This window comes from Schistocerca cancellata, chromosome 6 (assembly GCF_023864275.1).
Source record: "Schistocerca cancellata isolate TAMUIC-IGC-003103 chromosome 6, iqSchCanc2.1, whole genome shotgun sequence".
In the NCBI taxonomy this organism is placed as follows: domain Eukaryota; kingdom Metazoa; phylum Arthropoda; class Insecta; order Orthoptera; family Acrididae; genus Schistocerca; species Schistocerca cancellata.
This window is the reverse complement of record NC_064631.1, coordinates 193,499,108-193,511,652: the sequence shown is the minus strand read 5'-3', so window position 1 is coordinate 193,511,652 and position 12,545 is coordinate 193,499,108. Positions and strand designations below refer to the sequence as shown.

Genomic DNA, 12,545 nt, shown 5'->3' with positions numbered 1-12,545 from the left:
ACCTAAATCGGGCAAGGTAGGAGAATCTTTTTACCCATTCGCCAAGTGTGCAAGATAGGTGGGTCGACAACATATTCCTGTCATGTGACGCACATGCCGTCACCAGTGTCCTATAGAATATATCAGACGTGTTTTCCTGTGGAGAAATCGGTTGACCTATGACCTTGCGATCAAATGTTTTCAGTTCCCATTGGAGAGGCACGTCCTTTCGTCTACAAATCGCACGGTTTTGCGGTGCGGTCGCAAAACACAGACACTAAACTTATTACAGTGAACAGAGACGTCAATGAACGAACGGACAGATCATAAATTTGCGAAAATAAGGAAAGTAAACTTTTCACTCGAGGGAAAACTTGAACCAAAGACCTCTCGTGCCGCAACGGCTCACTCTAACCACAGGACCACGGCGCTCGTGAGCTCATACCATCCTTGATGTTGCGTATCTTGCGCATGGACTACTGAGTTTGTATAAATGGTTCAAATGGCTCTGAGCACTATGGGACTTAATTGCCGTGGTCATGAGTCCCCTAGAACTTAGAACTACTTAAACCTAACTAACCTAAGGACGTCACCCACATCCATGCCCGAGGCAGGATTCGAACCTGCGACCGTAGTGAGTTTGTATATTTTGCTTATTTTTTCATAGTCCCTCACAACTTCTTCATGTTTTCTCGATTGATCTGTGTTCAGTTTTTCAAGGCCTATCCACTGTGCCAACTTATAATTAAATCTGAGGGGGATGCGATGGGGAGGTTCCCTTGTTAGAAGATGGCAGAAGCCCTGTTCACAAGGCTGCATGGATATGTTTCTGGTTCGGGCACCCTATCGCCTTTGAATGGTTCATTAAATCACCATATCTTAATCCTGTATACAACATCTGACACTACTTGGAATTCTGAGTTTGTTTAATGTGGTTAAATAATATTTACCTATTATGGCATCTCATCAGTGTACACACAAACGGTTAAATGAAGACATGGTCGTTGAATGTGCACAGGGTGAGAAGGAAAAAAGATATTTTTTTGTGGCCAGGAGGGCGTGGCCTGGTTTAGAACTGCTAAGGACGGGCTGTGGACAGTAAAATGTAGTGTTGCTTCACTATAAAGTCGCTTGCACTATGGTTTCGCACACATGCCGTCACCGAGTTTTGGAACACAAGCAGGAGCTGAGGGCAGACAGGACTGTGTTCTTCAGCACTGAATCCGTAAGTGACACAGAGCAGGAAAGCGTAAATTGCAGCTACGCTATGGCCAGTAGCAGGTATACATACGGTTGACTTGTAGTGAGCAAGCGAATTATGAGTGGCAGTCAAATGAAAACAGAACATCTGCCACAACGGGACTATGGAATGGTTCCAGCGAAAAGTAATCACCATGAATGTTAAGATATTTATCCCAGTGGGAGACGAGACGATCAGTTCCTGTTTCGTAGAACGAGGTCGACCGCTGACGGATCCACAACCGCACCCAGTCTTGGACAGACGTTCACATAGAAGTGAAAATCACACGACTAAGGATACGAGCTGTATGGAGGATGTTGCAGTGTTTTCCCAACCAAACAGTAGCCTTCGTCCCATTGGCAGTATGGTGGCGGTCGTTAATCTGCAACAGGATGATTCCATCCCACAGTATTTCGAGAGCATGAGGGCAAACGGGAAAGCCAACACTGGAAACGTCCCGCATCTCCCTCAGCAAATAAATCCGCCGCCGGGGGCCAACATTTGGACAGCACCAAGAACTGTTCTGACTCTCCAGAACTTCTAGTGTGCCAGCCTATTCGTTGCTGTCCACCACCACTAACACTCACTCCATTTTTGAATGTTACTACAGCAGCTAACATCAAACTAGTAGTCTACTTAGTTACGAAAAATTGGTTCAAATGGCTCTGAGCACTATGGGACTCAACTGCTGTGGTCATAAGTCCCCTATAACTTAGAACTACTTAAACCTAACTAACCTAAGGACATCACACACATCCATGCCCGAGGCAGGATTCGAACCTGCGACCGTAGCGGTCGTGCGGTTCCAGACTGTAGCGCCTTTAACCGCTCGGCCACTCCGGCCGGCCACTTAGTTACGCATTCCGTTCTACACTGTTCAAAACCATTACAGGAATGCATGTATCAACGTTCGGTATGTTAAATCTGTTTTGATACTGGCTGTACCTGTGGTCTTATTGCGTGGATTGAGAGCTTCGCTTTCAGTGTAGGCAACAATTAAAATCTTTCACCTCCTATTCGCTGCGTTGTGTATACGTGTCACCCCTTAGAAGGAAGTGAGTTCCGCTGACCCGTTTTCTCTTGTGTTACACAGATGGCATTTGTCATTTGTGTACATTGTATTCAACCGAGCACATGCAATGCTACATTTTAATGTAATGCAAGTTACATGGGCGGGGTGTTTGATCAAAAAAGGATGGCCTTTCGGTTGTATTACTGCAGATGCTAATATTTCTCTATGTGTCATCCACAGGTTGTGGACACGCTACAGAGAGACAGATCAGTACACAAGGCGAGTTGGGCAAGGACACCAACGTATTACAACCCGCACGTGAAGATCAGTACCGGGCCATCCGTGCGTTGCGGCTTCGTTCGAGTTTGCAGCATTGCAAGTCGATCAACTGCCACTGGAGCCACTCTGTGCGATCAGACTGTAATGAACAGAATCCATTCCACTCGAGCACCACGCTTGACATGACAACATGTTGCAGGACGCCTTTAGTTGTGCCGTTCCCATGTCAACTGACAACTTCGTCACTGGTGAAATGAATTGGAGCCGAGCGACCGCTACGGTCGCAGGTTCGAATCCTGCCTCTGGCACGGATGTGTGTGATGTCCTTAGGTTAGTTAGGTTTAAGTAGTTCTAAGTTCTAGGCGACTGATGGCCTGAGAAGTTAAGTCGCATAGTGCTCAGAGCCATTTGGACCACTTTTGAAATGAATTACTCACGGACGAGTCCAGGTACCCTCTCAGTAACTGGTAGCCGTCTTCGTGTTCAGAGAGCCGCAGTGGGCAGTACGTCCCAAATGTTTTCAAAGTAATCGACAGTTCTTTCAAGGATCTGTGATGATGTGGGGGCCTTGAATGTTGTCAGCCATACGGGTCTTGTAGTTATCCAAGTTCGCCTTACAGCTAGGCAGTAAATCGAATAGATCTGTTGGACCACTTGACGGCTGCTGCCTATGGTGGTGGCTCTGAATTCCTTCTACTGCTAGGATCTGTGTGGCGGGTGTCAGCAGGACTGTCTTGATAAACCTGGACATTGGAGTACCGGAATGGCTGGCGGTGAGTCCCGACCTAAACCCCAGTGTGCGTATGTGGACTTGCTTGACAGAAGTGTTCGTGATCGTCCAGTTCCACCACACTTTCTCCAAGAACTCTCATGAGCTCTCCTTGAAGAATGGAATCTACACCAGAGGGTGACCTCCACAAATATACAGAGCATGCCACGTAGGTGTCAGGCAACGATAAACCCTCACGGTGGGTATACACGTGATTGGAGCTCTCAAAGACCATTGAAAAGCCCCAGGATAACGTGTCAGACATTTCATTTAGTTGTATGTAATCGACTGAGGCTGCAATGATGAGCTGATGTTCATAACATGTAAGCTTTCACGGCCGGCATCTTCATTAATTCCGGGATGAATTTCCGTGGTCCATATATAAAACTTCTCCTTCCTGACGTTTCGTTGCCTACTTCGGGCAACATCTTCTGAGGTGAGTCGGCGACTGGCTGCTAGGCGCTGGAGGTCCCGCTTATATAGAGCGCTTAGATGGCGCCACCACTCGTCACGTGCTTTCGACTTTAAAACTATCTCTGGCTAGTGCCATCTCTCTCGATTACAGGTAATCGATTGTCACTTCGTTGGTACAAAGTCGACCGCCATATCTTGTCTAGTTTTAATCCTTCTTCTTTTCTATTAAAATTATTTCCGTGCTTGTAGATCTCTATAGCTTCTCTATACATGCGAGTATAATCACGTCTGTCTCACTAAATTTTATTTCGTGGTCACCGTCTTTGAAAACGTGTTCCGCTACAGCTGATTTGTCAATCTCTTCCAATCTACAGTTCCTTTTGTGTTCCGTTAGGCGGGTATTAACACTCCTTTTAGTTGTTGCAATATAAACCATGCCACGGCTACACGGAATTTCATAAACACCTGGGGTAGCTAAGGGGTGTCGTACGTCTTTCACCGATCTTCAACTTTCACTAATTTTTTTGGTAGGTCAAAAGATTGTCTCCACTTGAAACTTGGCCAAAACTTTACCAATACGGTCCGTGATGTTATGAATAAATGGAAGAAAAAATTTTACAGCCGACGGTTGTTGTTGTCGTGTATTTTCGGACACTTCTCTTCTAGGGTGGAGTGCTCGATCTATTTCCTTGTCAGTGTACCCATTTCTCTTTAAAGCTGTTCGCAAATGGCTTAATTCATCTTGCAAGTAAATTGGCTCACAGATGTTATTAGCTCTGTCCACTAAAGTTTTTATGACTCCTCTCTTCTGCCTAGGATGATGATTCGAATCCTTATGTAGGTAACGATCGGTGTGTGTGTCTTTCCTATATACCTTGTGCCCTAAAGTCCCATCTGCCCGTTTAATAAACAATACATCCAAAAAATTTAGTTGTCCATTACTCTCATTCTCCATGGTCAGGAAGGAGAAGAAGTTTTACATATGGACCACGACAATTCAGCCCGGAAGTTTTAATTAATGATGAGTTGCTGTGTGCTTAATTTGTGAAGGATAAAGATATAATTTGGTAACATGCCCAGTCCTCAGTGTAGTATAACTCTTGAGCAGTGCATTACGGTACTCACCTACTGGGGCGCCGGAGAGACCCAAGCTGGCTGCCTGGAAGGCTCTGGCGATGGCCGCTGCGCGCGCAGCCTCGGCTTCACTCGAGGCTCCAGACATGTGGGGCTGCAAAAAACACACACACACTCAACTACCGCTCAACAAGGAACGGCGTGGCGTTTGAAAAGACTCAATCCATTATGGATCCGATAATCTTTGCAAATCCTGAGAAACGCGCACCTCCCTCCAATATTTCAACAAAGGCTTAATCAGTCTTATATCAAACAATTAAATACTGTGTGCGGAGATAGGAGATGACGGGAACAACTGAAACAGCGCACCTCTTCACTGCAATTTGCATTTATTGTAACACTCGATAACAGACCAAGAAAATGCCTCGTGTTACACTTGACGGATAATAGCACTAGAACAATAGTGAACACCTCATTCAGTTTTCTGCACTTTAGTTAAAGTTCAACAAGCGAACACAATTTAAGTTCTCCCATAAATATAAATATGTGCGTAGGCGCGTTAAAGAACTGGTTATGAAACTGTCACTTATAACATCAAGGGAGGCACACTCCATTTAAAGGGAAAATACTTAGCAAGTTTACACATTGACTAGAACACTAAAATGAATAACAGGGAAGTGCACCGTCCACAACACCTTACGGTGAGAGTTAATCTTCAATAAGTTCCTTTCTTTACAATATGTCATTTAAGTACAGTTCAATAGTGGTAAAAAAATTTAGATTCCACCGATATATATATATCGGTGGAATCTAAATATATATATATGCGCATAAGCACGATTAAAAATTGTTGGAAAAACACTAAATTGGAAATTGACCAGTCTATACTCAAAGGAGCCGCACGCCATCTAAACACCCTAAAAATGGCAACTTAATGGCTACCTAGAGTAACAAAATTATGAATAGCATGCTTATAGATGGACTACAATAAAGGAAGAAATAACACATACACGGCTTCTGACAGCCGACAGACTGTGTTGAGCTATTGAGCAGTGATTAATTTAAGCTAGCCACAACATACGCCAACCAGGTTAGCGGCGTATTTAAAAACAAGCGTCGAGCAAGAACCCTGGTCAGAAGGTAATGGCACCAGTGCTAATTTACAACTAACTACAGCATTTAAATAAACTGATGACAGGTTGACCATTACCCATGTGGCTTACGATGGACAGTCAATAGACTGAACACTCAACTGAAACCCAAGTATAATGCTGAGAGGCGAAACGCTCAGCCCAGAGCATCTTTAGCGCAAACACGTACTTTGAGAACAAAACAACCATGAAACAACAGGATGGTATTGCAGCTCGCAGTATAAATGCCAGAGCCCGAATATAGCCTTAACCCAAGGCAGGACTAAAGCACACTAGTTTCTCAAAACAATCAAAACTTGCAAGATTCCCTTACACGGCAGACGTGCCAACACTTCCGTTCATACCCCTGAATCAACTAGCGGAACACAAATCATTAACACATTTCAGATAATATTTTAAAACAACATACTTAAATACCTTTGTTTACCTCAAGCCTTAATTAGTTAACAGGTTAGGCTCTGTTATTGATGCCACGCAAATATGGTAGCAAGTTAAGATCTACAATTCTACTTTGCCATTTAACACGCGTCGTGAGGAGGAAAGAAATAATCCAGCTAATTAATTGAAAGTCACTACTTGGATTCAGTATTTGACAATGCGCTTAAAATCAAAAGACGAAGGTGAGAGTCAAGTTTGCACTCGCAAGCAGCACACGCAGAACACGAGCATAAGGTGAGCATTCAATAAACTGCTCCTTGTTCAATTATTTACACACCGAAGAAACAAATAATCTTCTCCGAATTACTGCAGACGCTGGAATCCCCAGCTGCTTGGAAATAACGTCTTTGTTTAAGCCCGACGACATCCGTAGGATAGGAGTTTCAATGGACAACCAGGCCTCATTCCCTTGGATCCACCTGCGACCAAGACAGTAACATTGGCTGCTATCACGGCTTTAACGATGCATCACACCTGACACGAGTCACGCCAAACCATCAGCAAAACGGCGTGGCCCACTGTACACTCCCAGACGTCCGCAATCGGAGTTCCTCCTCCCGACCGACGCTCTCCCGCAAACACGGCAGGCAGCCGGCCGCAGCGGCCTCTGGCTAGGGTAAGAAAACAGCAAAGCGCGAAGTGGGAATTTCAAAAGGAACGCGCTACAGACAAGGAGGAACCGCAGAGAACCAACTGTGACAATGCATATGATGGCAAATTGATCTACGAGTACATCCCAGGATCACATCCACAGGAGACTAATACACTGCTGTCCACCTCTTAGGCTAGACAAGCAGTTATTGAGCTTGGCGATGACTGACAGAGTTGCTGGACTTCCTGCTGAGGGATATCGTCCCAGTGGCCGAGCGGTTCAAGGCGCTACAGTCGCAGGTTCGAATCCTGCCTCGGGCATGGATATGTGTGATGTCCTTACGTTAGCTAGGTTTAAGTAGTTCTAAGTTCTAGGGGACTGATGACCTTAGAAATTAAGTCCCATAGTGCTCAGAGCCATTTGAACCATATCGTCCCAAATGCTGTTCAAGTGATGCGTTACATCGCCAAAATTCCGAGCTGGTTGAAGGGCCCTGCCCATAATAATCCAAACGTACTCAATTCGCGTGCGATCCATCGACCTTTTTGGTCAAGGTAGGGTTATGCAACCTCGAAGACAAGCTGTAGGAGCTCTAGCCTGTGAGAATGGGTATTATCTTGATGAAATGTAAGCCCGGGATGGCTTGCCATGAACGGCAACAAAACGAGGCCTAGAATATCGTCGACGTGGCAACCAAAGCGGTCCTGCTATGAAAAGAAGTGCCACCATAGACCACCACTCCTGGTTGTCGGGTCCTATGGTTGGGCGACAGCCAGGTTGGTATCCCACCGCTGTCCGGGACGTTTCCAGACACGTCTTCGGCCTGGAGCAGAAAATGGTCTTCATTGGCGAGTCCCGCTTTCGGTTGAGCCCCGAAGACCAGCGGTGACGTGTCTGGAGACGCCTAGGGCAGCAGTGGGATACCAACCTGAGTGTCAGCCGCATCACCGTCCGACAGTCAGGAGTGATGGTCTGGGGTACCATTTCTTTTCATAGAAAGACCTCTTTGGTTGTCATCCGAAGCACCCTTACAGCAAAGCAGTATGTCGACGATATTCTACGCCTTGTTTTGTTGCCGTTCAAGGCAAGTCATCCTGGGCTTACATTTCATCAAGATAATACCCATTCTCACAGGCTAGAATTTCTACTGCTTGTCTTCGTGCCTGCCAGAACCTGCCTTTCTCAGAAAGGTCACCGGATCTCTCTCCAACTGAGAACGTTTCAGTCATTATGGAAGGGCCCTCTAAACAGTTTGGAATTTCGACGATCTAACACGCCAATTCTACAGAATTTGGCACGATTTTCCTCAGGAGCACATCCAGCAAATCCATCAATGAATGCAAAGGCGAGTAACTGCTTGCATAAGCAGCAAAGGTTGACCGACGCGTTATTGACTTGCTCAATTCTTGAAGGTCTTTCTTTTGAATAAATCGTCCAAGTTTTCTGAAAGTGAAATTAGTTGTTTGTTTGCATATCTAAATTATATCTACCGATTTCCGTCCCATTCTGATAATTCCTTCGAGGTATGTCGTTCGTTTTTGTCTTAGAGTGTATTTGTATATTCCAAGCTTTTAGTTAAAATTTACCGAGCGAGGTGGCGCAGTGGTTAGACACTGAACTCGCATTCGGGAGGACGACGGTTCTATCCAGCGTCCGGCCATCCTGATTTAGATTTTCCGTGATTTCCCTAAATCGCTCCAGGTAAATGCCGGGATGGTTCCTTTGAAAGGGCACGGCCGACTTCCTTCCCAGTCCTTCCGTAATCCAATGAGACCGATGACCTCGCTGTCTGGTCTCCTTCCCCAAACAACCCAACCCAACCAACCTTGAAAACATTCAGATTCAGATTAGTTAAAATTTATCTGTAGTTGGATAGGAGGGCAATTGCAGCACATCGCTTCGTGTTGAAAAGACCTGCCTTTAACGTCTTCGCTGTGAAAGAAAACTGTAGCTCATTAATGGCCTACAGGCAGTGTTTATGTGGAGATTTCAATCTGTCTTCCCACATTTCAAAGAATTATTTTTTAAACTGTGTGATAAATTTAGGACTGGCAACGAGATAACAAATGAAAAACGAAGAAAACCATTGAAATGAACTGATATGCAGGAGACGCAGGCAGCAAGAGAGAATCTAAGCAAAACTAAAGAAAACCTACGACATTTCTTCCTTTCATAGCCCCTCTGTACCCTAGTTTCCAGCAGAATCTGACGTCAGAGGAGTGTCACAGTGAAGAAGGTAATTTACACGTTCCTGAAGATGAAAATGAGTAAACCAGCACCTCCAGGGCCGGAAACGAAGGATACACTGTGCTTCTATAAATGTTTGTATCTACTGCCCATATAACACATTTTCTTAAAAAATTCTTGCAATGTAAGCTTCCTCAAAATACCAGTTGCTCCACGGTAAGAATCAGATCTTTCTTCAGCCAAAGTAACCTCTGAAAGACAAATTTCGCCATAATTACAGTTTTCTAGTGTTAATAATATTCTAAAAATGATAAATTTGTGTTCCCAAATAATTTATTTGGTTTATTTGCAATAAACAAAGAAAAGAGAGTACCTTTAACATTGGAGTCTTACCTACCGTGCACTTGTCGCAAATCTCGCGCCCCGCGAAAAGCCCCAAGCGACTGGAAAAGCGTGAAGGTGACTGCCATACAAACGTGCGCGAAAGAACGAACCCGCAGAACTGCAGACGAATATCCTTAACGTAGGTTTGCTGCAGGATTCTTGAACAATTCTGATTTCGAGTGTAATAAATGTACTTGAGAGAGAAAAGCTTCGAGAGTGAGGAGAAACGGGCAGATTCAATACTCCTAGGTTTCCTGAAAGCGTTTGACACACGGCCACAATGCAGACTGATAACCGAGGTCTCAGCATAAGGACTAGGTTTTTAGATATGTGAGCGGCTCGTATACTTTTTAAGTAGTAGGAGACAGTACTTTGTCCTGGAGAACGAGTGTTCATCAAGAACAAATGTAACGCCAGGAGTACCCAGAGAAGTGTGATAGGACCGCTATTGTTCCCTGTACGAACAAACGATGTGACGGATGGGGAGAGCAGAAATCCGCGACTATTTGCTGATTACACAGCAGTGTTTGAGAAAATGTCATCGCTGCGTGACTGTAGGGGGATACACGAGTAACAAAAACAGTCCTGTAATCTGCCCTGCTTGACATAGTCATGGTGATTAAGTATATAGATGTATCTCTGAAATGTGACATGAAAAGGAACGAGTACATAAGATAGGTTGTAGCGACATTGACATTTTTTTATTGGGAGAATTGTAGGAAAGTGTGGCTCATCTACAAAGGAGGCTGCATACAGAACATCTGTGCGACTCATTCGTGAGTACTTCTCGAGTGTTTGCGAACCCCAAGAGGTCGAATTAAAGGAAGACATCGAAGCAATTCAGTGGTGTACTGCTAGATTTGTTGCCAGGGGGGGGGGGGGGGTTCGACCAACAGGCGAGTGCTACGTAAATGTTCCGTGAAATGTTGATGAAATTGACCAAAAATGTCTACTTTCGATTTATTTTTTGTTTGTTAGTGCAACCCATGGACTGTAAGTTCCCAAAGTTTCAATGTTTAAATTGCATCCGAAGTGCCTGAAATTTAATTAAAAGTGTTACGCGGCCTCCCTGCCACGCCCACGTTCTGAAGCACCACTCCAATATCAGCTCAGTGAACAACGATTCTGTGTTTTACTTTCAATCAAACGTGCGCGAGATACATGTAGAAGGCCGTGATACATACTCTTTGGTTTTATAGATCATCTTTGGCCGATCCTGCACTTCTCAAAAACTCCGTTCGTGGCAAATTCCAAAATCCAAATGAGTCTCTAAATTCACTCATATGGAAACGATGCCCTAAAAACACATTTGCATCTGATACAGTTGCCAGAATTGCAACTTATGATGCAGTTATTGTATTTAATAATGGAAACGTCGGGAGGATGAAGGTATTAGAAAGAATGGGCTTCAAGACAGGAAATTTTACTCAAGACATCCTGCAAAAAAATGATTTACAGCACGTCTCTGCAACTGAAAAGTCGGTTGAAGACCTAGTAAACGAAAGAAGACAGACAATAAGAAACCAGAAGAGAAGCCTCGAAGGGAAAGACGACCCAGAGTACAAATGTGGTGCCTTCTGAGCTAGTGATATAAGTAAAAAAGTTGAGTTGAACTTTAAATTGCGTTTCCTGAAAAGTTTGTTTTTTGAAGTTTATGTACCTTTTCCTCAGTTTCTACACATGCTAGGATTATGAAAGTTTGTACACATATTTCTGCAAACCTAATAAACCTTGTCTGAGGAGCAAATTTTGAAATTCTGATTACAAGCTGAGATATGGGGCAAAGTGGTTGGAATTTTGCAGGAATTTAAGATTGTACTTGTGGAATTATAATTTAAAAATTATGAAAATTCTCCTATTTGACCTATTCCAAAAACCTCATGAGAGAAGCTTACAACGTATAAAGAGATGAAAACAGAGAAATTTTTGTAGAAATCTCTTGAATACTTTCTGAGAAAAAGGAACATACATTATTTTTTGAAAATAAAACTTCAAATTTCATTCAAAAAAAGTTTAATATATATAATCAAAGGGTTTTACCTGTAAATGTGTTACTTTCATGTAAAGGGTGGTACAAAATTTCATTGCCATATCTCCACAACTGTGGATTTGGTGCATTTTTGAAATAGAGTGTGTTTTTCATCAACGTCCCCCCTTAACTTCGGTGATCTGACGGGAACCCCTGTTACCACCGTGACAAAGCCGTTGGTGTACAGACAGCCGGTTTTCGCTCTTTCCATTTGCGAGCGGAACAGAGGAGGGCCATGGTACAAGGTATCCTCCACCACGCACCGTGTATGTAGATGTGGTGGAGTACATACTAGCGTTTATCTCGAAAGTCTGCGTATTGACAGGGCCACTTTTTTTTTCTACTCAACGGTCCGAGTGACCTTTCAAGCTGTAGAAGAAAGGTCGCCACAAACGGTTAGGTTAGGTTAGGTTAGATTTTCGTAATGAGTCGATTCGACACCTTGCACTTTGTGAACAGAAGGGCGGCCTTTGTCTGCTGCTGCGTGGTGTTCACTTGAGCTGCTCGTGCGTGGTGTGTGGTACTCACGTGGCACAGGGCGACGACCAGGGAAGCGAGGACGACGACGACCTGGATGGCCTGCATGGTGGCGCTGGTGGTTGGTGGTTGGTGGTTGGTGGAGCTGGTAGCGCTGTTATCCTCTGGAGCGAGAGCTGCCCAGGACGGGCACCGCGAGGCTATTTAAACCGGTCACGGCGCTCGATCGGAGCGGACGTATCGTAAATCGGAACGTTTAAGTGCCGCTCATTAACGCCAGCCAGTGCAGATAAGACAGCGTTTACGCCACCTTACTGTCCACTTTGAACGAAATACGCTAATCAGCCCGACGTTAATCCTCCTCCTGTTTCTGAGCACGTGAAATCAAATATGTCTTCGTTGCTTGCCGCGGACGAGCCTTTATCCTTGAAAGAACAAACTTCCACACGATACAGGGAACCTCTCTCTTGTCTTCGTGTGTTTCAAAATTCAGAAAATATTTGCACGCAAAATAAAACTA

General features: G+C 44.4%; 1 protein-coding gene across 1 annotated transcript in view; it reads right to left on the bottom strand.

Annotated features, from left to right (window-relative positions):
• Positions 1-12,133, bottom strand: part of LOC126088244 (uncharacterized) — an 87,990-nt gene extending 75,857 nt beyond the window's left edge. Inside the window, exons 1-2 of the mRNA XM_049906374.1 lie at positions 12,077-12,133; positions 4,819-4,921 (exon numbers count right to left, since the gene is read on the bottom strand). Of these exons, the coding sequence (XP_049762331.1) occupies positions 4,819-4,921; positions 12,077-12,133 (160 nt within the window). The remainder of the gene's footprint in view (positions 1-4,818; positions 4,922-12,076) is intronic.
• Positions 12,134-12,545: the final 412 nt, after the last annotated feature.